Source organism: Aulonocara sp. 'chitande type north' Nkhata Bay, linkage group LG7 (genome assembly GCF_057382095.1).
Source record: "Aulonocara sp. 'chitande type north' Nkhata Bay isolate Kocher_YH1m ecotype deep benthic linkage group LG7, A_spYH_male_GT1.1, whole genome shotgun sequence".
NCBI classification, from domain to species: domain Eukaryota; kingdom Metazoa; phylum Chordata; class Actinopteri; order Cichliformes; family Cichlidae; genus Aulonocara; species Aulonocara sp. 'chitande type north' Nkhata Bay.
In genome coordinates, this window is record NC_141350.1 from 69978393 (window position 1) to 70006276 (window position 27884).

Sequence of the window (27884 nt, forward strand, 5' to 3'; positions counted from 1 at the left end):
AAGAGGTCACTCAAACATCTCAAGTTTTTCTGCTTCCTTCCTCTTGTCAGTGCGAAATTAATATTTTATGTCACGTCATTAAATACTAAACTGTTGGTGGAGTGAGAGACTGAAGATCGACCGGGCTGCGTGAGCTGGCCCCAGAGACATGATTCCACACAGATGGTTGCTGGCCTGGCGAACCTGGAGCTGTGAACGTAGACAGTGAGCAGCGGGAGCTGAGATAAATGATGTGGGCCCTGGCTATTTAGTGCTCCATATGTTAAATGAAGAGATCTGAAAGGAATCCTAAACCTGCAGAGGTTCTGCAGACATGTGACCAGTCACCACCTAACATTAACATGTGGGCCATTTTGGACATTTGATAATCCTGCTAAAAAAAACAACAACCTACTAAACATCATGTAAATTAAATAAACTAAGGCAACTATGATTAAACAAAAGAGTGTTTATACTCTGAGAGGAAGTAAAACACTTTCATTTTGCTCATTATGTGGAGAAACCGGGCAAAGAAGGCCTGAAGATGGACGTTGATCTGTGCCCTCCGAGTGTGTTTACTGATGCTGTGGAGCGTAACCCTGGCATTCTGTCTGTCTTATATCATTATGTTATCAACAAGCCCTCAAATTATATTGAAGAAGATATGAATGGCTACAAAAGTTTGAATGCTTGTCCGTATTTAGTTTAAGATAACAAACCTCTGTTACTGGACTCACCGGACAAGTGGGCCATGGTCACCGCTCAGGTATTTACCTGATTTTTACTCCAACATGTGGGCTTCATAGATAATTGGCAAACCTTCTGGAGGAAACCTGGTCTTGTTAGGAGAGACGGCATCCATCCCACTTTGGAGCAGCTCTCATTTCTAGAAATATGGACAAATTTATTAAACCCCCCAAAATATGACTATCCAGCGTTGGGAGCAGGAAGCAGAGTTGCAGTCTTACACGCCTCTCTGCAGTTTATGTTACCCCCCCCAAAACCCCATCTCCATAGAGACTGTGTCAGCTCCTAAACAGAAAAAAAACAAACTAAAAACCAGCAAAAAACGACTTAAACATAAACAATCACAAAGAAAGAACAATACAGTATCCACATCTGAACCAAAGAGTAAAACAGTGAAATGTGGATTATTAAATATTAGGTCTCTCTCCTCTAATTATAAGCTAGTCTAAATAAATGAGTCTTAAGATGATGTTTAAAAGAAAAAATACAATCCAGCAAGGGTGTAGATTTGGTTGTGGCGTTGGTGGGGACGGAGAATTCAACCACCGAACCCTGCCCTGATTCTTTTTTTTACTTTTTGTCTTTGCTTCTTTATTAAAAAAAAGGAGAAATATACTTCTCTACGTATGCTATTCTACCTGCTTTTAAAGCATTTAAAATTACAATTCATAGTTTTATGTCACGGCGGGGTGCGCCGATGTGAATGGAAACAGGACCCAAAAGCAGATGATGACGAGTAGTGTAAGTTTGAACAGAAAAGTGATCCTTTATTGGATGACGGCAGGAGTAAACCAGGAAATCCAAGTAAACTGACAAGACACTAAGAAACAAAATACTAAACGGTACTGAGACCAAAACCTAAACTATGACTGTGGTGGAAAATAACAAGCAAAGACCATAACTAAGACTAATAATACATAACAGACGAAAACCGTAACTAAGACTGAGGTCAAATAAACAGACGACCCGACAATGGCATGCAGAAAACAAAGGGCTTAAATACATACATACATACATACATGCATGAGGTGATCAGGGGAAGTGGAGACACATGGGGGAACAGCTGACTGACATAAACCTAATGACAGGACCAGGAGGAGGAAAGCTAAATACAATGAACAAAGAACACATGACACTGTCAGAATAAAACAGGAAATACTAAAACTAAACATGACAACACAACTTAACAGACCTAATACGTGATGAATAAATACAAAACCCCAAAACATAGAAAAACCAGGAACAATAACTGCCTAAACTAAAGGCAAAATAGGAAATAACACAAAAACTATTCACATAACAAAATGAGAACTCAGAGCGCTGGGTCAGAGACCCAGCCTGTGACAGTTTTATATGTGAATTATATAATGTTAAATTACTATTAAACAACTGACTAAGTATTTCAGGCTTTAGTTTACTGCAGCCATATTCCATATAAATCAGGTATCATACAAAAATAAAAATGGCTTCAAATACAGTCGTGACAATGAAAGAATATGACTTGAAGGACTTAACATCATTACTTCAGTTAGTACACCAACATCGCTGATACATCAGCACTAAGGGAACACTGAATGACCTGCTGGTTTTTGTCTCATCTAAGATTAGCACAGAGTAAAAGACCTCTCAGCAAAATTATGCAACATTTTAGGCACTGTTGCCCCGATCAGATCAGTGAGCTGGGATTTTCTATTCTCAACATGAACTACTGTTACAGCAACAGACATGGACCCACACAACAACTCAATGTCCACTATGTGAAGCAGCCAAACACATGCCTGCTCCTCTCGTTAACTGAGAAACTGCTGGCATATTTGTTTTACATCTATACTGTCCAGTGTCTCCTGGTGGACATACGGCAGCATTGTTTAATCTCATTTGAGTCATTGTTGACCTTAGCCCTGTTTTTAGTCTTCTGAGAGCACTGAAGCTTCTTTCAGCCTCAGTACCTGCGTTTTATCCTCAGATTAAAAGTATTATTATGTGCTTGCTTTGCCTCACCTTTGGCCCTGGCTCCTCCCCTCTGCCACCTGATAAAATAACACATGGATTCGTGCCATATAAAAAGTGAGACGTGTCAATTCAGATTCTTTGTCAAACATACACTAATGAATCAGTTTACATCAGCAGCCTAACAACTGTCATGATAATAAATACTAGTTAATCTACAGCACCGAATCATCAGTCACCTGCGACCTCGGCTCTTCACCTCTCAGCTACAACATGGCAGAGCTGCCTCTGTCACCTGATGAATAACAGTGAGACACTCCACATACATGCAGCCACACATGTGCTTCAAATACAGTCACCAACCACCAGGTCATCCTCCAGTTTCACCTGTGATCTTGTGTCACCATTACTCTCTATCACCTGACAAACAGGACAAACATGACAATAAGAATAAAATGTGGAGCTGCTTCAGTGTTTCTGTCACTTTGTGCAGATCCTGACTCGTCAGTAATGTTTGTAGGCTGAGTGCATTTTTAAAACAAGTTGTGCAAACTGCACTACAAGGTGGATATTTGCAAAATCATGACTACCTCATGATATATTGTCTCAAAAATGAACCCTATGAATATGTCAGTGCCATTAGGATGAAATTATTGTGTCACCAACATTTTGACGTTAGACATATAATTCTAACAGCCTCTGTAAACTAATATCCTGGCTGCTCGAGGCTGCTGTTTTCTCCGACAGCTTCAATCAAAATTAGAAACACTGCTCTGAGACTGAGAGAACTAATAGTGCTGCTTGTTGTGCAGTTAGTTTCCAAAATACTTTTTTATATCCAGGCTCTTCCTTGTTGCTGCCGTCCTCCTCTCCTCCTCGCAGCGCAGGCTTGCCGCTGCTAAAACTAAACAGAGCTCCCTGAAAGGCTCAGCCAATCACATTGGCCATAATTGTCACACGAGGTAGGACTGCAGTAGAGAACTTAATTTAACTCTTTCTGCACCGCTGGGTGAATGAGACGCTGACAGATCGTTTTTTTTGCCAAGACGGATGACGTATGACCAACTGGGCACCCCATCTTGCTACAGTGTTTGTTGTAATTGAATACATTGTGAATAAGACTGACCAAGCTAAACTGTACAGCACAGTGAGAAAAGCATTTCCCAGCCTCAAAAGACACAAGGTGAAAGCTTTTATACAGGCTGTTAGTGCGGATGCAGTTGACGAGTACAAAGTGATGACAAAGAAAGACTGTATTACTGTACCTAAAAAAAGCCACATGCATGTTGAGGGTCGTATAGCAGCAGGGCCATTTAAACAAGACATGGTCATGATATTTGAGCCAGACTTAAACCCCCAGTGGCCAGACGATCTTGAGTTTTTTGACACTTTGGTTAAAGTTAAGAAGGGTACTTTACCCATCATAACACTAGGTGTCTCTAACCCAACTGACCGTGAAATTGTCATACCAGGCCGTACATTAGTTGGCTCGGTTCAGACTATTACAGCTGTTTTACCTGCTCAGGTGTTTGAAAAAGCCGCATCTGTAGCTACTGTTAACCAGACAAATACACAAGCCCAGTGTAGCGCTAGTGAAGAGTGGGACCCACCTGTAGATCTTAGCCACCTGGGTGAAGAGCATAGAGTATTAGCGAAACAGATGCTCAGAGAGGAATGCCAGTCTTTCTCTAAAACAGACAATGATATAGGCTGTATTGAAAAACTGAAAATGACCAGATGACCAAAGACTACGAACCAGTCAAACGCACATACCTGTCTGTGCCACGGCCGCTCTACCAAGAGATGAAAAGTTACCTGCATGATTTAATAGCACAAGGCTGGGTCAGGAAGTCAGACTTGTCATACTCCTCACCAGTTGTTTGTGTTAGAAAAAAAGATGGTACTTTAAGACTGTGCATAGACTACAGAGACCTGAATCGGAAAACCCATCCTGATCGCCAGCCCATCCCACGCGTCCAGGATATTATGGACAGTTTGGGTGGAAACTCCTGGTTTTCGCTTTTAGATCAGGGGAAAGCGTACCACCAGGGGTTCATGTCAGAAGAAAGTCGTCCACTCACTGCTTTTGTGACCCCCTGGGGATTATATGAGTGGATTCGCATCCCCTTTGGACTTATGAATGCCCCTGCAGCATTTCAGCGCTGTATGGAAGAGTGCCTGGATGGGCTGCGCGACAACATCTGCATCCCCTATCTGGATGACACATTAGTTTACAGCAAAACGTTCTAAGATCACGTGGAGGACGTGAGAAAAGTGCTCCAGAGATTGAGAGGCTTTGGTATAAAGCTTAAGCCAAGTAAGTGCGACATGTTTAAGTCTGAGGTGCGCTATTTGGGCAGAATAGTGTCTGCAGAGGGCAGTAAAGTGGATCCTGCAGACTTTGAAGCAGTCAAAGCACTCAAAGGTATAAAACCACAAAATGTTGGTCAGCTCAGAAAAATGTTAGGCCTTCTCTCCTACTACAGACAATACATAAAAGACTTCTCCAGAAAAGCAGGTTGTTTGTATGAACTGTTAAAAGCTGACAAAACCACAGAGAACTCAGACACCACAAAAGGGCCAGCAAATGTAGCCTTGTGGGGCCGGCCGGGCAGGCACGGAGACCATGACACTGTTTGCTCCACCCACCAGTGCTGGGGTTCCCAGATTTCACACAGACGCCTCACACAAAGGGCTAGGCGCAGTGTTGTACCAGAGACAAGATGGAAAGCTGTGAGTTATTGCTTATGGCTCCCGTACTCTAACAGCGGCTGAAAAAAAACTACCACTTCCATGCAGGAAAACTAGAATTTTTAGCATTGAAGTGGGCTATCACTGACAAATTCAGAGACTATTTGTACTATGCCCCAACATTTACTGTCTACAGCGATAACAACCCGCTAACGTACATTCTGTCAACAGCCAAACTGAATGCCACCACATCAAGATGGGTCGCTGAGCTCGCTGATTTTCACTTCACCATTAAGTACAAACCAGGGAAGGAAAACAGTGATGCAGATGCTTTATCAAGAATGCCACTTGATGTCGAAACCTTGATGAGAGACTGCTCGGAGGAAGTGCCACCGGACACTATTGCAGCTGCTATCCAGGCCATTGAGGTACAGAAAGACACACCTGCCGCATGGACACTCTCAGCTGCAGCAATGTCAGTCACAGCAGACGGTGAGCCAGCAGAAGCAACATTCACACCCATACCAAAAGAACAGCTTAATGAAGCGCAAAAGTCTGATCCTGTTATAAGCCCTGTATTACAGTGTAAACAGACAGATTCAAAACCACTGCCCAAAGAGCTAAGAACATTTGACCCTAAGACAAAATTCTTGTTCAGAGAGTGGGGCAAGTTAAGACTAGATAACAATGACATCTTGTACAGACTCACTTCTGCCCGGAAACAGCTAGTCCTGCCAGATCAGTTCAAAAAGACTGTACTTGAAGAGCTGCACAATAATATGGGCCATCAAGGTGTTGATCGCACAGTGTCTTTGATACGTGAACGCTTCTTTTGGCCACACATGCAGGCAGACATCGAGCATTATGTGACCAACGTTTGTTCCTGTGTAAAGCAGAAAAAGCCCAGCCATGAAACAAGAGCTCCTTTAACAAACATCGTAACTACGCAGCCCTTTGAGCTGGTGTGTATAGACTTTCTCCATCTTGAAAAATGCAAAGGCGGTTATGAATATATTCTAGTGATAACTGACCACTTCACACGTTTTGCCCAAGCCTATGCCACCACCTCAAAGTCAGGCCGGTTCTAGGACAACACCCTATCACCCAATGGGGAATGGTCAAGTTGAACGTATGAACAGGACATTGTTGCAAATGCTTAGAACGCTAACCGAAACACAAAAGTCAAACTGGAAGGAATCTATCAATAAGCTAATGTATGCATATAATTGCACACATTGTGAAGTCACTGGCTACTCCCCATTTTACCTACTGTTTGGACGGTCACCAAGGCTACCAGTAGATATGCTCTTTGGACTGTACTCAGAAACAGATTTTAGTGACCACAGAGACTACGTTGAAAAATGGAGAAAGGGCATGGAACAAGGATACTCTATAGCAAATGAGAATGCAAAGAAAGCTGCTGAAAAGGGCAAAAGACACTACGACACAAAAGTAAGGAGTTCTGTGTTACAACCTGGCGAGAGAGTTCTGGTCAAAAACCTGACACCTAGAGGAGGCCCAGGGAAACTGAGAGACTATTGGGAGGACACTGTTCACACAGTAGCCAGACAAATGGGGCCTGACCTCCCTATCTATGAGGTAAGACCGGAGAGAGGCAGAGGGCGCTCTAGAGTGCTTCACAGAAACTTGCTTATGTCATGTGACCACTTACCTTTTGAAAAAGTGCCTGAAAAAGATAATCGTACAAGACATGAACAGAAAAAGACTGATAAACCTGTCGCTGTTGTGCCAGACTCTGATGATGAGGGCAGTTTTGATGAATACCGCTGTCATTACGCACCACCTCAACCTGTGTCCCAGCCATCAGAACAAGAACTTCTCACAGCAACGTCTCAGCTCGCAGCTTCAGTCCCTGCTCTTGCACCAACACCAGAGCTTCTTGCTGGAGACCATCTGGAGGCGCCTGACCCAGCTGTCGTGGAGACAACTGGTGAGGAGGCAGAGCCCACTGCAGGTGACATACCTGCCCCTCCTCCACCTGTTGTACTCGAGAGACTTGAGGAGGAGACACCTCAGCGGCCACAGCGAGAGAGACACCCGCCAAGACGGATGACGTATGACCAACTGGGCACCCCATCTTGCTACAGTGTTCAGCCAGCACCGCAACTGCTTCCTGTGTACCCGGGCCTGGTTCCATGGTTTCCAGCTGTGCAGTCATACTGCACCCAGCCCATTGGTTTGTATGGACTCCAGCAAATGTAAGTTGACACTTTTTCACTGATGACTTGAGAACTGTACTTACAGACTGTCATCAAGAAAAAGACATGAACTTTTTCCCATCTGTGGATTATAACCATAGACAATAGACTTTGTGAAGACTCACACATGGACTGGTTATAGACTTTGTCTTCAGTCACCAGTGATGGACTGTGGTGAAACAGGTGTTAAACCCACAGAATTGAGGACATTGGTTCACCGTACTGTTGATGTTGTTAGATTATAATATTATTTTATGCCATGTTAGACCCCTAATTAAAGATTGTGAATTATTATGTAGTTTTAGTTTGCATTATTCTCCTGAATTAGAAGAAGCTGATAACTATTACATTAGTTAAACTGATTTGCATTACATTAGACTGCTGATTTATTGTGGATGAATGATATTGTTTTATGATGTTATAAGAAATACTGTTTGCAGAAAGTCATCGCCTTATTTGTCTGATTAGAAGAGAACGGAACATGCTGGAGTTTTGTGCCCCATCTCAGCAGGAGCAGATAAACGGGGAGCCAAGGTCGTAGCTTAGGCGCTGTGTGAGAGAAAGCATGTGAATGTTTAGGCTTTTATGATAAGGTGGAGACACCAGAGGCTATAAGAGTTTGATCAATGCTCCACCATTTTGAGATCTGATGCTGTCTGCATACATTGTCCATCTCCCACGCGTGTGATCATTAAAATCATCGTTTGACTCAACCCTGCCAGACCAGTGTTGTTATTGTGGTTTTTTCTCTTGTCTCCATCCCCAATTTTGAACTCGTAACAATGTCCTGACTACAAGAGAATATAGACTGAAAAGCATCTTGTTGGTATGATGTCGGGACGACATTTATTTGAGTGGGGGAGAGTGTGACAGGTTGAAGGACTATTTTTTTTGCCTGTCCCATTTGGTTCTTTAGCCGTCAGAATTGTTGTCTGAAGACCAACAAGGAGACCCAATGGATTTACTTTGCCAAATGGATCATCGTGGCATTGCCGTATTGGTCCATTTGATCGACCTTTGTTTTTATTATTTATTAAATTTTATTTTCAGATGTTACAGACGGGACAGACATGAGTGAGGGATAGGAAAGGGAGAGAGAAAGAGGAAGGAAAAGAAAAACAGAAGGGGAGAGGGACAGTGAGAAAGGGGGGGAGAAAAAAAATCTCCTGGATCAGCTGTTGAGAGAAGAAGAGAAAACAAGCAAAAAACAAAACAAAACAAAAAAACAAACAAAGCAACATACTAAACACAACACCATCGCATCAATCTAGCTAAGTGTAAACAGCAGTAAATACTAAATATTCAATGTTGTTGTGCAGCACGCAGGACAGACAGCGCACAATGTGCTTTGAAGTAGCAGCCAAGAAAGGTGTAATTTAAGTCTATGAGCAGTGAACACCCGTGTGCACACCTGTGTGGATCAGCGTGCTTGTATTCAAATGGTTTCCACATGTAATGGTCTGCAAGGGGATGTAGCGAGCCATAGCCCCGTCCCCCAGGGCATGAAGCAGGCCTGTGCTTCAAGGTTTCTGGTAGTTAGAATGACTCGGGGGTGTTGATTCATTTAAACTAACATAATCATCCTGCTGCAAGCAGGTTTCTGTAAGGCAGAGTAAATCGATTTGTTGATCATTATCATTGATTATTAAGTCACGTACTAACAGAGACTTGGAAGAGAGAGACCTAATGGTACTGTTTTACTCTTTGGTGCTGTTGAGGACGCTGTATTGTTCTTTCTTTGTGATTTTTGTGTTGTGTTTGGTTTGTTAAGTTTTGGTTTGTTTTTTGCCTTTTGTCTTTTGCAGACACACTCTCTAAGGGGTCTAGCGTTCTGTGGGGGGATACCAGTAGGAGAGAAACAACTTGGGGTCCTGGACCCAACTCTGGATAGTCACGTTTTGGGGGGTTTATTAAATCTTAATTATCTATGAAGCCCACATAATTTTTTTTTGAAAGAAATTATTTATTTAAGCTGGTAAACAGGGCATTAAAATAATCTGAATGCAAAGAAGAGAAGAAATGTTAGACATGTTCCTTAAATGGAATAAATAAGAATGAGACAAAGATTTTACATGAGAGTCGAAGCCCAGAGAAGAATCAATTGTTACACCAACATTTAGTAGTTAAACAAAAAGAAGCAAGGAGCTGACTGATGTTGGATTTAGTTTACAAGGGCTATAATTATGGTCTCAGTCCTTCTGGCAGTTAAAACAAGGTAACTGCTAGAGAGCCAATCAGTAACCTGAGTTAAGGAGTGAACTAGGGTGGACAGCCTATCCAGCTCATGAGGCTTAAAAAACATGTACAGCTGAATGTCATCAGCATAGAAATAATGAAAAATGTTATTAAAAGATTGAATGATGCCACCTCCTAGGACTTGCTGTCCACATATGTGGACATCACATTTTGGGTTATTTAGACCAAAATACTCAATTTTGCTCTACATGGGCCTGATATCCACTTACGAGGACGTTATACTGCTACTGTTCTATCAAAATTTTAAATGAATATCCTCATTTGTGGCTCTCATTTTTCTTAAAAACAAAAATAAGGTAAAAAAAAATCCGGTAATTCTTTTCTTTTTACATTCATCGGGCCCCAATATGCCCAAATATCAAAGAGAAATTAAAAATGCATGTTGTGGAAGAGTTCGGGTCTTAGGAGGTTAAAGGAAGCAGAAAGCAGAAAGAAAATAATGGACTCAGAACTGAACCTTGTGGAACCCTACAGGTTAGAGATGCAGTGTGAGAGGTCCCACCAGTAGAAACAAACCCAGTCTAACAGGAGACACCAGGCAAACCTTTTAGCCCATTATGTAAGTTTTCTTGGTCAATCACACAAAATTCATTTTACTCATTACTGTAGTTAAGTCATTGAGTGCAATTCGAGCAAAGGGAATAAATGACTCACACTACTGAGGACCATCTTTCATGTCAATCGCCTTTTTTCTCAGAATGGTTGAGAAATGTGTTACAGTTATTATCAGAAAGGAACAGCAGGAGGAGTTCAGTGCTCTAAAAAGTTGATCTTACATAGGTGACTACATCAACGAGTAACTGTAGGAGAGGAAAGGTAATGGATTGTTCTCAACTTCCCCAGAGATAATGGAGAGAGACTCCTGCATCACTCAGGCATTTGTGTCTGTCAGATTTACTGATTTAAACCAAATCCAAACATAAATATAACAAGTCTTAATATTTGTTTTGTCCATAAAGTTTTAATTGGACATTTCTGTCATATAAGGCATGAAGCTATTTGATTAAGAGTTTATTACAAAATAATTGAAAAATGTTCATCTGTGTAGTTTCCTGTCGTCATATTTCTAAAGGCATGTCTTCAGTTGTATTGTAACATACTGTATTTAAAAACAACTCAAAACCTCATCAGAAAAACTTTAAAAAGTTTGAAAACTTGAAACAAAGGGAAAAAAAAGGTAAAAAACAGTGAATAAGATTCTGATTAAATTCAGCTACAGCTGATTCTGGGCAGCACTGCTGTTTGCAGTACTCACTGGTATTTATCACAGTATATTTATCCAGTACACTCAGTGTATACTTGAGTGGAGATCTCCTGTCGAATTGACTCAGCCATCTCCAGCAGGTCGGACACTTCAGCAGCTTTCTGGTTTCTTCTGTGAAGCAGCTGCTGGATCTTCTGCTCCATGTCTGCAGAAACACAAAGAAACTCATTTGAATTCATATCTATCTATCTATCTATCTATCTATCTATCTATCTATCTATCTATCTATCTATCTATCTATCTATCTATCTATCTATCTATCTATCTATCTATCTATCTATCTATCTATCTATCTATCTGTGTATGTATCAGGGTGTGGCAACCCTGGGCACGCATGGTGATTTTTCGTTTTTATGGGCCGATGATTTTTTTTTTCTTTTTTTTGTAACGGTATAAACAATGAAAGGTGGTGGCCGATGTGTAAAAATAACTCTAAATGTTTGGTGGTGGCTATCGTGGAGCTGCCACAGAGGCCAGCAGGTGGCTGAGGGAAAGGTGAGACAGGAGGAGGAGGAGAGACCCGAGGCGGCCGCCGGTCCGAGTGTCAGGTGAACTGAACTTCAGAAGTTATGACCTGCAGTCTATCTGGGTCAGATATAAACCAAGTTTAGGTGGAGTTTATTTTTGTTGTGCTGACTTTTTACAGTCAGTTGCAATAACTCGTACTGCGTACTAGCTAGCATGACGGAGTTTCTATACAGCTGGGTGGGTGCTGTGATGTTACTGATAGTGAACTTTATTTTGTTCAAAAGGTTAGTTAGTAGAGTTGCCAACCGTCCCGTAAAAAGGCGGTCCCGTATTCAGAGAAAATATTACGCGTTTGTATTAAGGTGAAATGGAACAGTTTGTCCCGGACTTCAGCTAGAATGGAAAAAGAGACAAAGCTGGAGTTATTCTTCTTCTCTCATTCTCTCCTCTCCCTCTCCTGTTGCTAATTCAATCATGAAACTGATTAATGATCAGCTGATCAGCTTTTTTCTCTCGTTTGTTTATCTCCCACTTTGCGCCAGAAAGAGGACACCAGTGGATGTCGCGCTAAACATCAGCAGCACGTTTGAGCTTGATCAGCTGTTGTTAGAATGTATTTAATAATATCAGCTTGAGGTTCCAGGTGCAGACACAGACGAAGAGACAGTGCCTTTATTTGGGCTGATTAACGTGGCAAACAACAGAAAGCACTGAGACAAAACTAAACTAGAAGCTGAACTGGGAAAACTAAGAACTGACACTTAACTCAGACAGCAGGGAAGGCTAAGACAGGGTGACAATGATGCACATGACGGAGGCAACTGTGAACAGGTCTCTGTGCTGGAACAACAAGGAACTATGAAACATATATACGTAAGTAACATGGACATGACCAGCACAGAGTCCTGAAACCTGGCGTAACATGGGGGAAGTTGAACAGACGACGCGGCGATGAACAAAGCAAGACTGAGGACTTAAATACACACATGAGGTGATCAGGAGAAGTGGAGACACATGAGAACACAGCTGACTAGAAGGAAACATAATGACAATACAGGGGAGAGTAACACTAACTACAATGAACAAAGAACACCATACTCTTTCAAAATAAAACAGGAAACACAGAGACATAGACATGGAGATAGAACATGAATTTAACCTAACCAGAGACATGAAACATGACAGGTAGACACACGGACCAGGGAGAGATGACAAAAGGGACTAAGAAACCAAGGACTAAACTGCAAACTAGAAAACAACTAGATGCGTTAAACTACACATGTGGATACAAAAATATGCATTAGAACTTAAACCCTGGGCCTCATGGCCTAGTACCATGACACAGCTGATGTTTGCTGGAGCCACAGCTGTAAAGCTGCTGGTCATGATGCCGTTTTGATTATGTGGTGAGAGGGAAACATGAAGATGAAACCAGGAGATGTCCTTACTGAACCATCAGAGCTGTGATGGAGAAACAGGTTTACCTTTTAGGTGACATGAATGAGTTGAAGTTATGAACTGTTTCTGAGAGACAAATAACACCAGGATGCTCTTCTAAGCAGCTGACAGCTGGTAACTGTGCAGGGGCGGGTCTAGTAAAGTGTTGCCAGGGGGCAGGTAGGGCATTAACAGTCTCTCACAGAACAGACTGTGAGAGACTGTTCCAGGGAAAGTAATACAAAAAACACGAGACTAGACAAGGACATAAGAGCTAAGCAGGGAAGATAAGAGAGAGAGGAGAGGAGAAAAGTGCGACCGCCTTCGCCAAGAGCCAAACGAGAAACCATAGTCTTTTGCATGTTTCTTTAACACCGTTGTGTCTGCACTGTCTTGTGCCTGTATCCTTCTGTCTGGTGTTGCACTGTCTTTGTTTTTTTTTTCAATTTTTTACATTTAAATAATATCACTCAGTCTTCCTATTTTCATCTTCATATTATTAACCGCCTTCGTCCCTCACTCACTCCAAACAGTACCGCCATATTTGTCAATGCTCTTGTCACATCTCTTTTAGATTACTGTAATTCTCTTCTCTGTGGTCTACCTCATAAATCCCTCCATGAATTGCACTTAGTTCAAAATTACAGCTGCTCGTATTGTATCCAGAAATAGATGCACTGAACATATAACAGCTGTTTTTAAACAGCTCCATTGGTTTCCAGTTCACCTCTGTGCCAATTTCAAGATCCTGCTTCATACTTTCAAAGTGCTTCATAACCTCGCTCCTCCATATTTATCTGATCTTGTCCTTCAATAGGGCTTTGGAGCAATCTCTTTGCATCCAGACGCAACCTATCTCTATACCGTCCTTTTTCTCTTGAGCTGTTTTTAAAGCATGGTTGGTAGCAATCGTCCTTCCAACACAGTTTGTTTTGATACGTGCCCTTCAAATGTGGCGCCGTGCACCCACAATACATTGTGCCGTTACATCAGTTCCAAAGCCCTATACTCACCCCCTCGTACACTCGGCTCTTTTTCAGCTTCCCTTCTGTCTGTTCCACCTTGCCCGCCTGATGGGACTCAGAGCCTTTGGTAGACTATGGATGTACTTCCACCAGATCTCCAGACCACAAACTGTTTCTTCACTTTTAAATTGTATTTTAAAACCATCTATTCAGAACTGCATTCCCTTCATTATGACTCTGTCTTAGTGCATTTTTACCATTCTTAGCTTTTATACTTTCATGCTTGTTTTTTTTCTCATTTAACTTGTGTTTTTATTTAGTTTTACTATATTTTAATATGTTGTATTGTTGTTACTGTTATTGTACTATTGTAAGGTGACCTAGAGGGCCTTAAAGGCACCTAGAAATAAAATGTATCATTATTATTATTAGCATTACTCTTAATAATTTTTGCACATTGCACCTTATGTAGTCCTGCGCTTATTGTCTGTTATATGTAGCACCATATGGAGGAATTCGTTTCACTGTGTACTGTACCACAGCACAAAGTTGGAATGACAATAAAGCCACTTGATTTAGTTTGAGATTTAGTGGGTGTTAACCATCGGGTGCTTAGTTTATGTAAAATTGTAGTTTGTTGTTTTGGTTAAATTAGCTTAAATTATGTGTGTGTTGTATATGAGTAGACTTGTATACAGTTAAACATGTATGGATTATATAATATCGAAGTCTGAATACTGATTTGTAAATACTGGAATTTGAAATGAGGGGGTAGGTACAGAAAAGGTGCAAACTTTATCCTACTCATTTTCTAGCATACACATTGTGTAGACATAGAGATAATCACGAAACTTGATGTTAAGGTTTTTCTTTTTTCTTGTTATTTCAGTTATATTTACGAAATAAACATTATTGTATTTATGCATCTATATATAGAAGTGGGAGTGGAGATACATGACCGGAAACATACAATAGTTAAACACAGAAGCAAAGCTGTGATGGGGACAGGGATTTTACTTTGTCCAGTGACGACAGAAATGACATTTCAGTGCCTCAGAGTTTATCTGAAGGTCACACCTATCACGCCTCAAACACACCAGCAGGTCAGCGCTCTGACCTTGTATCTGCTGGAGTTTGTCCTCCACTTGTCTCTTCATGTCCTCAGCTTCCATCATGATGTTCTTCAGTCGACCAGCAGCTTGACCCTTGACCTCCTGATTCTGTTGATTTTGCTTTAAAACCTCAAACTGCTTAGTGACATCACTGAGCTCCTGTTGGGCAGAAACAGTGTTCTGATTTTCATCTGAGACTTGAAACTAAAAACAGAGACTCAAAGTTGTGTGCAAAGTTTTACATAGATTTTTCTTATCTTAAAGCCTCAAACACATATAAATGTGTCTGTTGGTGTTTTTACCGTCTCTGCATCAGTGGTCATGTTTAAAGCACTCTCTGCCACCTCTCTGGCTTCTCTCGCTGTCTCTCTGTTCTCTTCAGTTTTGTCCTTCATAGCTTCAATCTCTTTCTGCAGGTCTTTGGTCTGAATCATGAGCCTTGCCTCGATGTTGTCCAGTGTGTCTTCAGCCTGAAACAGAAAACAAACACGAGCACATCAGCATCAGGCTGAACAAACGTCTCAGAGGTCATATGTGAAATATTTTGGATGTTTTACATCTTGGATCCTGTCTTTGGTCTCATCTTTGTTTCTGCTCGCTCTCTCTAAGAGGTTGTTAGCTTTGGCCTGAGCTTTGTCTGCTTCATAAATATCCTGAATGATCTTCTTCACATCAGTGTTCTCCATCTGCTCCCTAAATACAATAAACAAAGACGATTAAGGTTCAGAACACGAAGAGGACAAATATGTGTTCCACCTATAAATCACTAATCAGAAGGACAGGAAGTAAAAACATCAGAGAGCAGTGACACTCAGACTCAGAAAGCTGATTCTGCTCCTGCTGCCGAACATCCGAAGGACCAGTTCAGCACTGAAAGCATCTCACTATGCCTGAGAAAAACATCTAAAACATATGAAGAAAAATAATGTTTCATGCAGTCACAGATCAGCTGTGGATGTGTCCAAAACTCCTCAGTGTTCGTCTGAAAGACTAAAAATGAAAAATGGCCTCTGATACTGTCTGAGGTCATCTTCACAGTCACGGTATTATATTGTTCATGACATCATGAAGCTCCTGTTGGACAGCGTTGTAGTGAGAAGTTGTGTCCTTACCTTTTCCATTTTGAAATGTTATAGAGTCTTTCATTGATGACAAAAATGGGGGAAACACAAATGAGACAGAGCAAATGATCTAAAATCAAAAGAGTAAACATGGACGTATCTGTGGTAAAGTCTTAACTAGGGATGGGTACCAGTATCCGGTGCCATTATGGCACTGACATAAACGGTAGTAACCAGGCCGAAAAGCAGCGCACATTTCGGTGCTTGGTTTCGGTGCTTTTTTTTTTCTTGAGATGTCATACACTTTGGATTCTAGCCAATCATTTTACCTTTCCGAGGATAGTAGGCGGGTCCAGGTACTTACAGTCTTTTATTGCAGAGCTACAGATTAAAAATGCCCAAGGCGAAGCAGTCAAAAGTCTGGCTGTACTTCACAGCAAAAGATGCAAACTCAACAGTCTGCAACAAGTGCTTTAAGGTGATACTGTGATACTGTGCAAAGGAGGTAACACCTCAAATCTGATGAAACACCTGGCGACGTATAGCATTTTTTTAAAAGCTGAGAAATGCACCGTATTTGATAGCTTGCTGTGAGACCTCACACCGAGCACAACTACTGTGGGTGGGTTGCCTGTTATTGGACCCGGAGTTAGCAACATCCCCCAAGCACCTGAAGAGGAGAGTCCTGCCCCCTAGCCCTGCCAGTGTAGCAGAAATGATGAGGATGATGATGGCAGCAGCAGCCGTTCTTCTCTGCGTGAGGAGCTTAATGTTGTTCGTGTGTAATTTACGTTGAGTAGGCTAACCACGTTATTACATTAATGCACGTAAGGTGAACTAGCAAACACCGTCGTAGTTACATGCGGCTGTCTTCTTGTTTGATAGAGTGATACCATATATGCCCTATAGCTGCAAAAAAGGCTAACCTGGTAATCATTTTGCAGAACAAAAGAGACTGCTAAAAATAATAACATAAGAGATTTTTGGACAAAGTTTGTGTTCTCCATTCTTTAAGCACTGGTTCGAGCACCGTTTAAGCACCGGCACCGTTTCAAAAGTACTGGTTTGGCACCGGTATCGGATAAAACCTAAACGATACCCATCCATGGGGGTGGAAAAAAAACAAAAAAAAACAAAAAAAACAAAAAACAAAAAAACATGGGGATGACTCCCTGCTGGAGCCTCTGCTGGATGTCAGCGGGACTGCAGCTGATGGTGGTTTTAGGGCAGGGGTGGGCAACTCCAGGCCTCAAGGGCTGGTGTCCTGGAGGTTTTAGATAGCACCCGGGGTCAGCACACCTGAATCACATGATTAGTTTATTACCAGGCCTCTGGAGAACTTCAAGACATGTTGAGGAGGTTGTTAGCTCTTAGAAACATATAATCATATATGCTGAGAGGTATATAATCGATTGCATAATGATATAATGCCTGATCCTCAGTAGTCTGCAAAGACTCTATGTGCGTTCCAGAATGCTCTGGCATACCACACGTCCTAAGGTCATGATAGAGGTCTTACCTTCTCTTTCTGATATATAGTATAGGAGGACACCTACTTTATCTGTTTGAGTATAAGAGCCCTTTGTTTAGGCGGACCGCATGCCTGGTTGATATGTTATATGTTAATGAGACTATGCATTTTCATGTAACCACAATAAAGAGCAGACTACAGAGGGGCTGACATATAGTGACTGGCGTTTGAGCGGCAGGAACAGCGCTCGTCCCGGTCACCTCCCTCATGCACGAGATCACACAAATAGCTCTGGTGTCTGGTGTGTTGTTTTTGCCATTGTAGTGGATTGTCTCGGTTGTTGCAGCAATAGGTTTGTGCCTAGTTAAAGCTATCAGAGGTCATTTAGCCATTTAAATCAGCTGACATTTCTAAAACCTGCAGGACACTGGCCATTGAGGCCTGGAGCACCCCCACCTCTGTTTTAGGCTAAAGGTTGCATTTCATTTCTAGTTTCTAGTTTAAAGTTTTTGGTTTGAATTAAGCTTTTATGTCATTTTTATGCTCTCAGCACTGACTTGAGTTCCAAAGCTTCCTGCTGCAGGTCCATGGCTGCCTTGGCTTGCTTGTCCAGGTTCTTTAAGTCCTCCAGGAATCTGGTGGCATTTTTCAGCAAATTATTGACGTTGCTGATCATGGACTGGATGTTAGCAGGTGACTGTGGGAGCTCGATTCTCAAAACTGCTTGTGCCATTTTCTCAGTGTCCTTTGGAGGAACCATGTCATCTGTCAGGGAGGAAATGTGAAGAGCAATGAAAAGGTTTCCTGCAGAGAAACATTACATACTCACATACAGCAGCATCACAACAGCACCAACGTTCTCTGTAAAGCCACGCTCTCTCTCTCTGACTTCAAAGGATCCATCCTGTACTTTGCTACCATCTGGTGGGTACTGCCTCAAAGTGGACATGAAACACTACATGTATAAAGCCTAATTTACACCATTCACAGAGAGTTGGGGAATGGCTGCAATCACAGCATTGTAAGATGGCGACAGATGTACCCTTAGGCCCCTCCTCAATTCAGAGATGGTCTTTCCCTTTTCACGTAAATGTCGGGCCTCCTTGACTCCGCCCTCAAACCAGCGTTCCTCCCTGTCCAGGATGTGTACATCTTCATCCTTGAAAGAGTGTCCACTGGCCTGTAGGTGTAAATAGACTGCAGAGTCCTGGCCTGACGAGGTAGCTCTTCTGTGTTTTGCCATCCGCTTCGCCAAAGGTTGTTTGGTTTCCCCGATGTATAAATCCTGGCAATCCTCCTGGCACTTAACAGCGTACACTATGTTACTCTGTTTGTGTCGGGGGACCCGATCTTTGGGGTGGACCAATTTTTAAAAGCCAAAGAGACGCAGTGTTTAGAAAAAATGCGTCTCAGCTGCTCCGATACTCCTGTCACCTACGGGATCACTACTACAGGTTTTCACTTAGACAGCAGTTGTCCTTCTCTCCTGGATCGGCTGGAGCTTTGTTTAGGTGCCTTCCCAGGTTTGACAAAAGTCCAGCTGGGATAACCACATTTACTCAGGGCCTTCTTCATGTGATGTTCGTCTGCTTCCCTGGCCACTGTGTCAGTGGGGATGGTGTTAGCTCTGTGCTGTAGCGTCCTAATGACACCCAGTTTGTGCTCCAGTGGATGATGAGAGTCAAGCCTTAAATGGCCTGTATTTGTATAGCGCTTTACTAGTTCCTAAGGACTCCAAAGCGCTTTACATATCCAGTCATCCACCCATTCACACACACATTCACACACTGGTGATGGCAGCTACATTGTAGCCACAGCCACCCTGGGGCGCACCGACAGAGGCGAGGCTGCCGGACACTGGCGCCACCGGGCCCTCTGACCAGACTAAATACTTATCCATATGTGTAGGTTTACGGTGCACGTCAGCTTTTAGATGTCCCCCATTACTGATGGAAATCTCACAGTCTAAGAAGGCTAACCTGCAATTATTTCATATCCTCCCTGGTGAATTTGATGTGTCGGTCCACCGAGTTATTGTAATCCGTAAAATGTGGTATGTCCTGAGATTTGATTTTCACCCAGGTGTCATCCACAAATCTGAACCAACGGCTTGATGGTGTTCCAGGGTAGGATAGCAAAGCCCTCTTTGCCACTTCTTCCATGTACAAATTGGCCACAATGGGTGAAACTGGGGAGCCCATGGCACACCCGTGATTGCGGTGCCGTGCAGAGGAGGTGGGCGCACCTGCACGGCATCCGCAATCACGAATTGAATATTGTACTGGGTCCTGTGGTTGGCGTTGTTGTTGTGATAATGTTGAGCGGGCAGCAGTAGAGCTGCAGCTCTGTGAGTATTGTGGACAGCATCCGTCAAAGCATTAATAAAAAGTATTAAAATGCCACTGGGTCTGCCGTGTATGTTTACACATATAGTTAGGGCTGGATCAGGTGAATCTACCCATGACCCTCTTAATGAACAACCCCCACTACAGTTTAAATACATGGGATGATCCATCAATTAATTTTAGACCTGGTGAAGCCTCTTGGATGAAATATGTTCACAAACTTAAAGATGTCCAGTTGTTTTCTTTCCAAACTCCTTAGGCTTCCGTGACCTGACTGAGGACCTACACTGAGACTTATCATTTAGTTCTATTTGTCTACTATTTATATTTTATTCTGGGACAGTTGGTGTGCAGCACCCACAATTTTGTTGTACAAGTACAACAACAATAAAGGGTTATTCTATTCTATTCTGGCTGTACAGGACCTCCACATCTGTCCTTTTATGTGGCTTATAAATGATCTGAATTACTGTCTCTTAAATCTGTTGATTTGATGATGATCTATGTCTCACTGAGGAAAGTGAGATGATCTGATGATCATTGCAGGCTGAGAAAGAACACTGTACATGATTGCTCTACAACTTTAAACAATAAGTTAATGAATGTGGAGTGAGCACTGACCCATCAGGTAGTCTTTGACTTGCTGAATAAGCTCTCTGATTTTGTTTTTCTCTCTCTCACACGAGTTTGTATTGTTGTTGATCTGGTCCTGCAGATCTCTGGCCCAGTTTTTGGCATCCCAAGTCATCTCATTGGCATTATTGATCTGACAAAAGAAATCACCTTTTAAAAGATTTAGTTTGTGGAGAGGGATGTGAAATATTACACTATGGTAATTGGTCTACACGTAAGTTTATAATGCTACAACACTAGCATCTGCAAAATTAAAAACATCTTTGTGAGGAAGAAAAGAAAGTGTGATTTGAGTCATCAAATTGAAAAAAACATTTCTGTTTGTTCATCCAAAAAAGTAAAACAGGAAGAGCTCTACTGTTCTGTCGATCACACACAAATATCAAAGAAATGTAGATGCAAAACTCACTGGTCTCGTCAAATGACACCACAACACACCACCAACACACTTCCAAACCAACGTGGTGCTTGGTAAGAGGCCTGCAGGTTTAACCTGTGTTTAACCCTCACCCACTCCCATAGAGAGTAGAGCATTCACCAGTGTTTCCAGTATAGACCTGCCTTGTTCTTGGTGTCCTGCAGTCTGGAAGGCAAATTCATGAGCTGGTCTTTCAGCTTCTCTGCAGTCTTAGAAGCATCCTCACTGACATGAACAGCTCCTTTACAGTTTGGACTTCCGCACTTCCTCTTCCCCAGATCACGCCCACAAAGAGCTCCAGTACACCCTGAACAGTCCTCCAAACCTGGATCGCCACAGACCTTTATCGCATCACAACAAATTGCTTAAACAGTATTCACATTTACCCAGCGGTCATTGTTGATTTGATTATATGGAATCAATGATTTTCACAGCAGCATTGAGACAACAGGACAATCAGCTATTCATTTAATCCTGCAGCTACTCATGTGATATATTAGTCATATGACCTTACAGTTCAATGTTTACATTGTAGGGTTTTTGGTTTGTTTGTTTGTTGACAAACTGCATCTGGTTGTTCTAGATTGGTCATTTTCCAACAAAGAACAATTTCCATGTTTACATCATCTTATCTTGACTTAATGAAAGGTAGGTTTGGTGTTGGTGATGTCTTGCCTAACATCATTGGGTCAAACGAAATTCATAGGTTTGTTCTTTGTAGGAAATGTGCCAGTGGTTTTCAGGTGTACCTGTGTGACCTAACGGTACTGGCTAAAACAGGTGTGGTTTGCTCAAAGCAAGGAGACGCTCGACATTTTGTCTAAGTGTTCGGGTTTTCTAATGGAGAGTGCTGTAAACTAAACATGTCTGCTGAGTTTGGCATCAACTCTGATCTGCTGAACTGTGATTGTGATTTAAGCACCTTGAGACAACAGCTTTAAGGGTTGGTGCTATGTAAATAAACCTGAATTGAATTGTGTTTAAATCATTGGCTAAAAAATTATTGATCACCATACCCTCCAGTTTTATAGGAGCTGAGTTGCTCCCAGTCAGTGACCGCACCACAGGTTCAAACTCAAACCTCTTTGGTAAAGATAAAGATATCTTTATCTCTATCTTTTGGTAAAGATAGTCACCTTCTGTTTGAGCTGAACCACACTCAGCTCTGTGACCTTCTTCTTCAGCAGTGCAAGGTCTCCTGTATTGCACATGCTCAGTTTGTGTTTGACTTCCTGTCTGGTGTCCATGGAGTCCTCTACAGCTTTGCTGACATTTCCCACCCTCTCATCCTCCAACATGAAGAATCTGTAAAGCGTCTGGATCTCATCCAACAGCTCTACAACAGGTTCAGATGAGACACGTGCTAAGCAGAGAAAGTGAAATCATGAAACATGAAGTCTGCTCTGTGATGAAAACAAAGGTTTATGTTTAAAAAGATGAATTCATTGCCTGACAAATAGATCTGCTCTGTTTTTAACTGAACCATGAAAGCAGTTTCTGAGAATATTTATGTTTCTTCACTTTCTGTTAGAGATAAGTGAACATTTTTAGGTATTTAGCTTCACATTAAGACCGTGCATGTCCTGATCTTTAATTTAAATGTGGAGTCTTCAAAAACTCAGAAAAGGATCTTGTGTAGTTTATCTGAAGATGTTTAAAATCCTCTGATGTGATGTGATATGATTTTAAAAACAAAACATATAAAAAAAGGAATGTACCTTTCTGTTGGTCATTTACGTTATCAGTTGGCACACTGGTGAGTTTCTTCTTAAGGTTCATGATTTCTAGATGAATGTCGTCAATTTCAGTGTTGAAGAGGGGAGACATGTCAATCAGGATCACATTTGTGTCGATGGCATCTTTCACCTTCCTGTGAGATGAATACACTCTGATTATTTAGCATAAGCTAAATCTTCCTGAGTGCTCTTTGATTGTACAGTATTGTGAAAAAGTCTTGAGTCAACCTCATTTCTTAATATTTTGCTAAGTTAAAGGCAAATATGTGACTATTTATTGAAACATGCAGCCATAAATTGAAATAGATAAAAACAGACTGCACAATTCTAACAAACTTGAACGTCAGTATTTGGCAGAGGTGTGGACTCGAGTCAGACTCGAGTCATTAATTTTATGACTTTAGACTTGACTTGAAAAAATGTTCTAAGACTTGTGACTTGACTTGGACTTTTACACCAATGACCTGGGACTTGAATTGGACTTGAACTGGTTTACTTGAGAAGACTTGATATTTCACCCCAAATATAAAATTTAACATGCATATTATATAGAGATTGAAAATGTGACGTCATTCAGGGGTAAAACCGCAAAGGATTCTGGGAACTCGTGGCAAGCGGTACTAGCACATGCAGGCTTTCAATTGAAATCAGTCACACAGCGATAAAAAGAAACACAAAAATGGCAAGAAGCTGTTGTATTATTAACTGCAATAGCCGGTCGCATGACAGCCACGGGAAGCCGACGGGTAAAGAGATCGGTTGTTATCGGATTATGTCGTTGAAGAGAAATTGTTCGAGCCATGTTTCCAAAGTAACAAAGAGGCGACGGATGGCCTGGATTGCAGCCATTCAAAGACCAAATTTAACATCCCAGAACCCTCCAGCTCACAGGTTAGTCTGCTCCAAGCATTTCCACAAAGGTCAGTCTGCTGTTGTAGTTAATGCGTCATTTTTCTTAACATAATTGGTGATATAGGTTACAAGCAAGTCTGGCGCTGAACAAAAATTGTTGCGCTATGCTCCTTTATTTATTGTGCATAAATAGTGAATTGTCCTGACACAATATTGTGTTTCGCTTCTGTTATTATGGTACATTGACAAAAACATATACTTTTATTCACAGGATAAAACAGTTGTTTTGTATCACTAATTGCCCAGTGCGATTACAACATACAATATTATTGTCACTGCTACATTTCTGTAATGAACCAGAAATTATTTCCACTACTAATTAATTACCGTTGAGCTCAAAGGTTATATTAATAAACGGTTAACGAATGTGTATTTATGAAGACGATTTGTGAGACTGGTAAAATTATGATACGTACGATGGTCCTTCGTTCGGTGCATTTCAAGGTCCTGCACCCATCCGTCGGTAAACTGTACCTGGGCTTGTTGCATGACCTGAAGTTACTAAACTTCATGAGTGTGTGCACTCACTCCAAGAACCGTATGATTATAAATATGCATATAAATATGCTACGATGAGATAGCTGACTTCATCTAACTAGCAAATGTTGTCCAGGCTACGTTGGTGATACAGTTCTTTTTAATGTGTATGATATTTTTGTCATGCGATTTTAAAGCCGGTCCTACAAGCGCATCCAAGAATAACATGCAGCTTATCTCAGAACTGTCGGTGAAAATTATTCTTGGAGCTAAGTTTAATTGAGCTGCATTTTAAAGAGGTGCAATTTCACAATTTGTGTATATTTTCTAAGTTCACTATTTTGTCATGTGTTGAGAAAAACACAGATTTAAAAATTACATGGTCTAATATTTACATTTAGCATATAATGGCAACATGCTTTTTTCGGGTTTTTTTAAAGACTCGAAAGGACTTGAAATTCAAAATTTCAGACTTGTGACTTTACTCGGACTTTTACACCAGTGACTTGAGACTCGACTCTGACTTGCCTGACATTACTTGAGACTTGATTTGAGACTTGAGGATAAAGACTTGAGACTTACTTGAGACTTGCAAAACAATGACTTGATCCAACCTCTGGTATTTGGTATGATCACCTTCATTCTTCAGCACAGATTGAGCTCTCTGAGGTAGCTTTCTGTAATTTGTTTTAGTCCACAGAAAGAGTTCTCCACGCTTCTTGAAGGACATCCAAAGTGCTTCTTTGGATGATGATCCCACACTGCTTAACCCTGTGTGGCCCTGGGACCATAAATGGTCCCTTTAGGTTTTCAGTTACAAGCCATTTGCACTGTGTTGAATGGAATATAGCCAAATTCTCTAAAAAAAAGTTTGGCATAATTTCATTTCAAAATTCAAGTCTGACTTCCTTAAATTAGCTTCAGTGGCTAAGCTAACAATACACATCCTCTTAGAGCCCTGGGGACCATTTTTGGTCCCCATTGACTTCCATTATAAACGCTATTTTTCACTGCAGAATTATTACCGTTAATGTCTTGGTGATTACTCATGTCTCCGTCTCGTTTTGGTCTATGAGCCTTAGAGTTGTAATTTTTTTATTTGTCCACCGGGTGGCGCCCTTGCTCCACATTTGATCCCTGCTGGAAAACAGCGGGCTGCTTGGATAGACCTGCGGGAAACGAAGCCTCATTTCCGGCGTGCAGCAGCGGCTTCGCCCGCTGATCGGGCGGGACCATTTTTCGGTCCCTAGGACCGTTAGAGGGTGCTTTTTTTTTTTTAGTCAACAGGAAATGACGTATTTGTTGTCACGTGGTATCGGACGTGTGGGCTGGAAAAAGCAGTCCCCGGTGATCGTGCCCCGGTGATCGTCGCGACTTACCCCGGCAACATGCACTTATTTCGGCCTAGAGGAGGAGCATTTGCCGCCTGGAGACCATTTTCTGGTCCTGAAAAAAAAAAAAAAAGGCGATCGAAATGACTGTTCGTGCCAATCTTTAGTCCATCTAAAGGCCTAATTATAATAACAAAGAAATATTACTTCAAATGTTTTTTTTGGAAAATATTTAGTTTTTTGTTTTTTGGGGCTAAAAAACGGCGCTCATGTAATAAAACTGGGATTTAAAGGGTTAAAACAACGAAAATATAATTAAAACTTTATATGAATATTTCAGGGAGAAGTAGTTTTAAAAGACTGACCAATTTAAAGTGGAAAAAAATATGAATATATAATCTTTTTATTGCACTTTTGGGGCGGGACCATTTATGGTCCCCAGGGCTCGGAAGGGGTGCATTTTTAAAGGGCCACACAAGAGTTAAATATTGTTGATGTGCAGGCTATGGGGAAGCAACTCCATGTCTAACAGTATTCTGTTATGTGTTTTGGTATTACATGGTTTTGTATGGTGGATCAAAGCTGATGGTACTTTTCTGCATTCATCAGTTTTATCAAAGATCTTAATTCTGACCACCTCCTTTAAATTTGTCAGTCCGTCAGATTTTAGTTTAATAAATTTTTTGGCATTTCTTAAGGACATGATGTTTTAGACACTGTTCATCTGAAATGTTCAAATTTTTTAGGCCTGGCACTTCAGATACATATCAAATTTCCTTCCTCTGAATCTGGTAAGTTACAAGAACTGGACTGAAAATGAGTAAAAAAGCAGCCTATGTCCAAAGAAAAACTTTGAAAGACCTTCAGAAACTATGCTCAAAAACACTTTACAAAATTACGGGAAAGTCTGGCTCCTTGGAAGAAAAATATAAAGAAATGAGGGATGACTCAAGAGTTTTCCAGTATACTGTATATTTTTACATTTAGCATTAGTGGAGTTCCTTTTAAGTTCATCCTCTCATGCCTTACCTAACCTTCAAAGACATTTTCTCCAGTTTCTCCACGCTTGGTGGGGAGATTACTCTCAGGTTGGCCAGGCTGTCCAGCATAGAGTGCATGTTAATCATCTCCTGCAGGTGCTGGTTATCTGTGGGCTGTACATTGTTATGAGGGATAAGGGTCCTCATTTTCTGGGCAGCTCGCTGGACATCAGTGACAATTTGAGTCCAGAGTGCGTTGCAGGGATGGCACGGTTCACAGGCTGGGAATAATGTATTGAAGCCGGGCGTGCACTCATCACAGAATATACCGCTTACACCCGCCCGACAGATGCACTTGCCAGTCTCAGGGTCACATGATGGTTGTTTGGTTCCCTCCAGATTGCAGTCACAAGCTGAAAACAAGATAAAACATGGTATCTTCGCATGAAAACAAGGGGGATTTAGAAAAGGTTAAAGTGGACCTGCGCTGCTGCTACTTAGAATACACTTTCCCCCAATAAACTGTAAACTCAATAAATCAGTGTGTCTATGCCTTAAAAGTAGAATGGGAGGCGGAGCCTTCAGTTTTCAGGCCCCTCTTCTGTGGAACCAGCTTCCAGTTTGGATTCAGGAGACAGACACTATCTCTACTTTTAAGATTAGGCTTCAAACTTTCCTTTGTTCTAAAGCATATAGATAGGGTTGGATCAGTTGTCTAGGCTGCTGGGGGATTCTCAGGATGCACCAATGTATTTACACACCTGTCTGCATTTAATTATTAGTTAATATTAATGTCTGGTTCTCTTCCACACCCTGTCTTTGACCTGCGTTCTTCCTGGAACAGTGCAAAGTTTCCAAATAAGACAGAAGTGGTAGATGTGGATGTTGTGCTTTGAGTGCAGCTCTTTCAGTGACCATATAAGAATATCCCCATCCTGCGACATCAAGCAGATCAAAGAGTATAAAAAGTGTGATAAAATGAGTCTTCAGAACAGTCTGCACCCTTTTTTTGGTTTTTGGTTCACTGCCCTCAATATTTGAAACTTTGGAACGATTTATATGAATAAACACCACTGGAGACATATGTCAGAAAAGAAAAGAAGAATTGTCCACTTAAAGGAAACATTGAAATATTACTCACAGATACACTGCAGGTCTGGATTCCTAAAATGATTTTCTCTGCATTCATCACAGTGCCTTCCTCCAAACTCAGGATGGCATGGACAATGTCCAGTTACCTGAATATGTCACAGCACATTCATTCAAAGTTTAACCATCAGCATCTACTGCAGGTGATTATTTATAATTTTGTTTTTTATTTGAAATAAAAACAACCTTGAAATGGACACACAAACACACAAGGCTGTTTTTCTGAGGTGAGAGGAGTAGCAGAGTGACAGTCTCACACCCTAAATGATAAATGAAAACTGAA

The 27884-nt window shown here is 41.5% G+C and overlaps 1 protein-coding gene across 4 annotated transcripts in view; it reads right to left on the minus strand.

Annotated features, from left to right (window-relative positions):
• Nucleotides 1–9429: 9429 nt before the first annotated feature.
• lamb4 (laminin, beta 4) overlaps nucleotides 9430–27884 on the minus strand; it is a 71995-nt gene continuing 53540 nt past the window's right edge. For 2 of the 4 annotated variants that reach the window (XM_086302305.1, XM_086302304.1), the window contains exons 25-35: nucleotides 27594–27690; nucleotides 26502–26865; nucleotides 22735–22886; nucleotides 22153–22379; nucleotides 21160–21357; nucleotides 20587–20731; nucleotides 18178–18385; nucleotides 15646–15781; nucleotides 15391–15558; nucleotides 15094–15247; nucleotides 9430–11251 (exon numbers count right to left, since the gene is read on the minus strand). In XM_086302305.1, the coding sequence (XP_086158431.1) occupies nucleotides 11118–11251; nucleotides 15094–15247; nucleotides 15391–15558; nucleotides 15646–15781; nucleotides 18178–18385; nucleotides 20587–20731; nucleotides 21160–21357; nucleotides 22153–22379; nucleotides 22735–22886; nucleotides 26502–26865; nucleotides 27594–27690 (1983 nt within the window). In that variant the 3' untranslated portion in view covers nucleotides 9430–11117. The remainder of the gene's footprint in view (nucleotides 11252–15093; nucleotides 15248–15390; nucleotides 15559–15645; nucleotides 15782–18177; nucleotides 18386–20586; nucleotides 20732–21159; nucleotides 21358–22152; nucleotides 22380–22734; nucleotides 22887–26501; nucleotides 26866–27593; nucleotides 27691–27884) is intronic. The other 2 variants (XM_086302306.1, XM_086302307.1) reach the window with 2 other exon arrangements.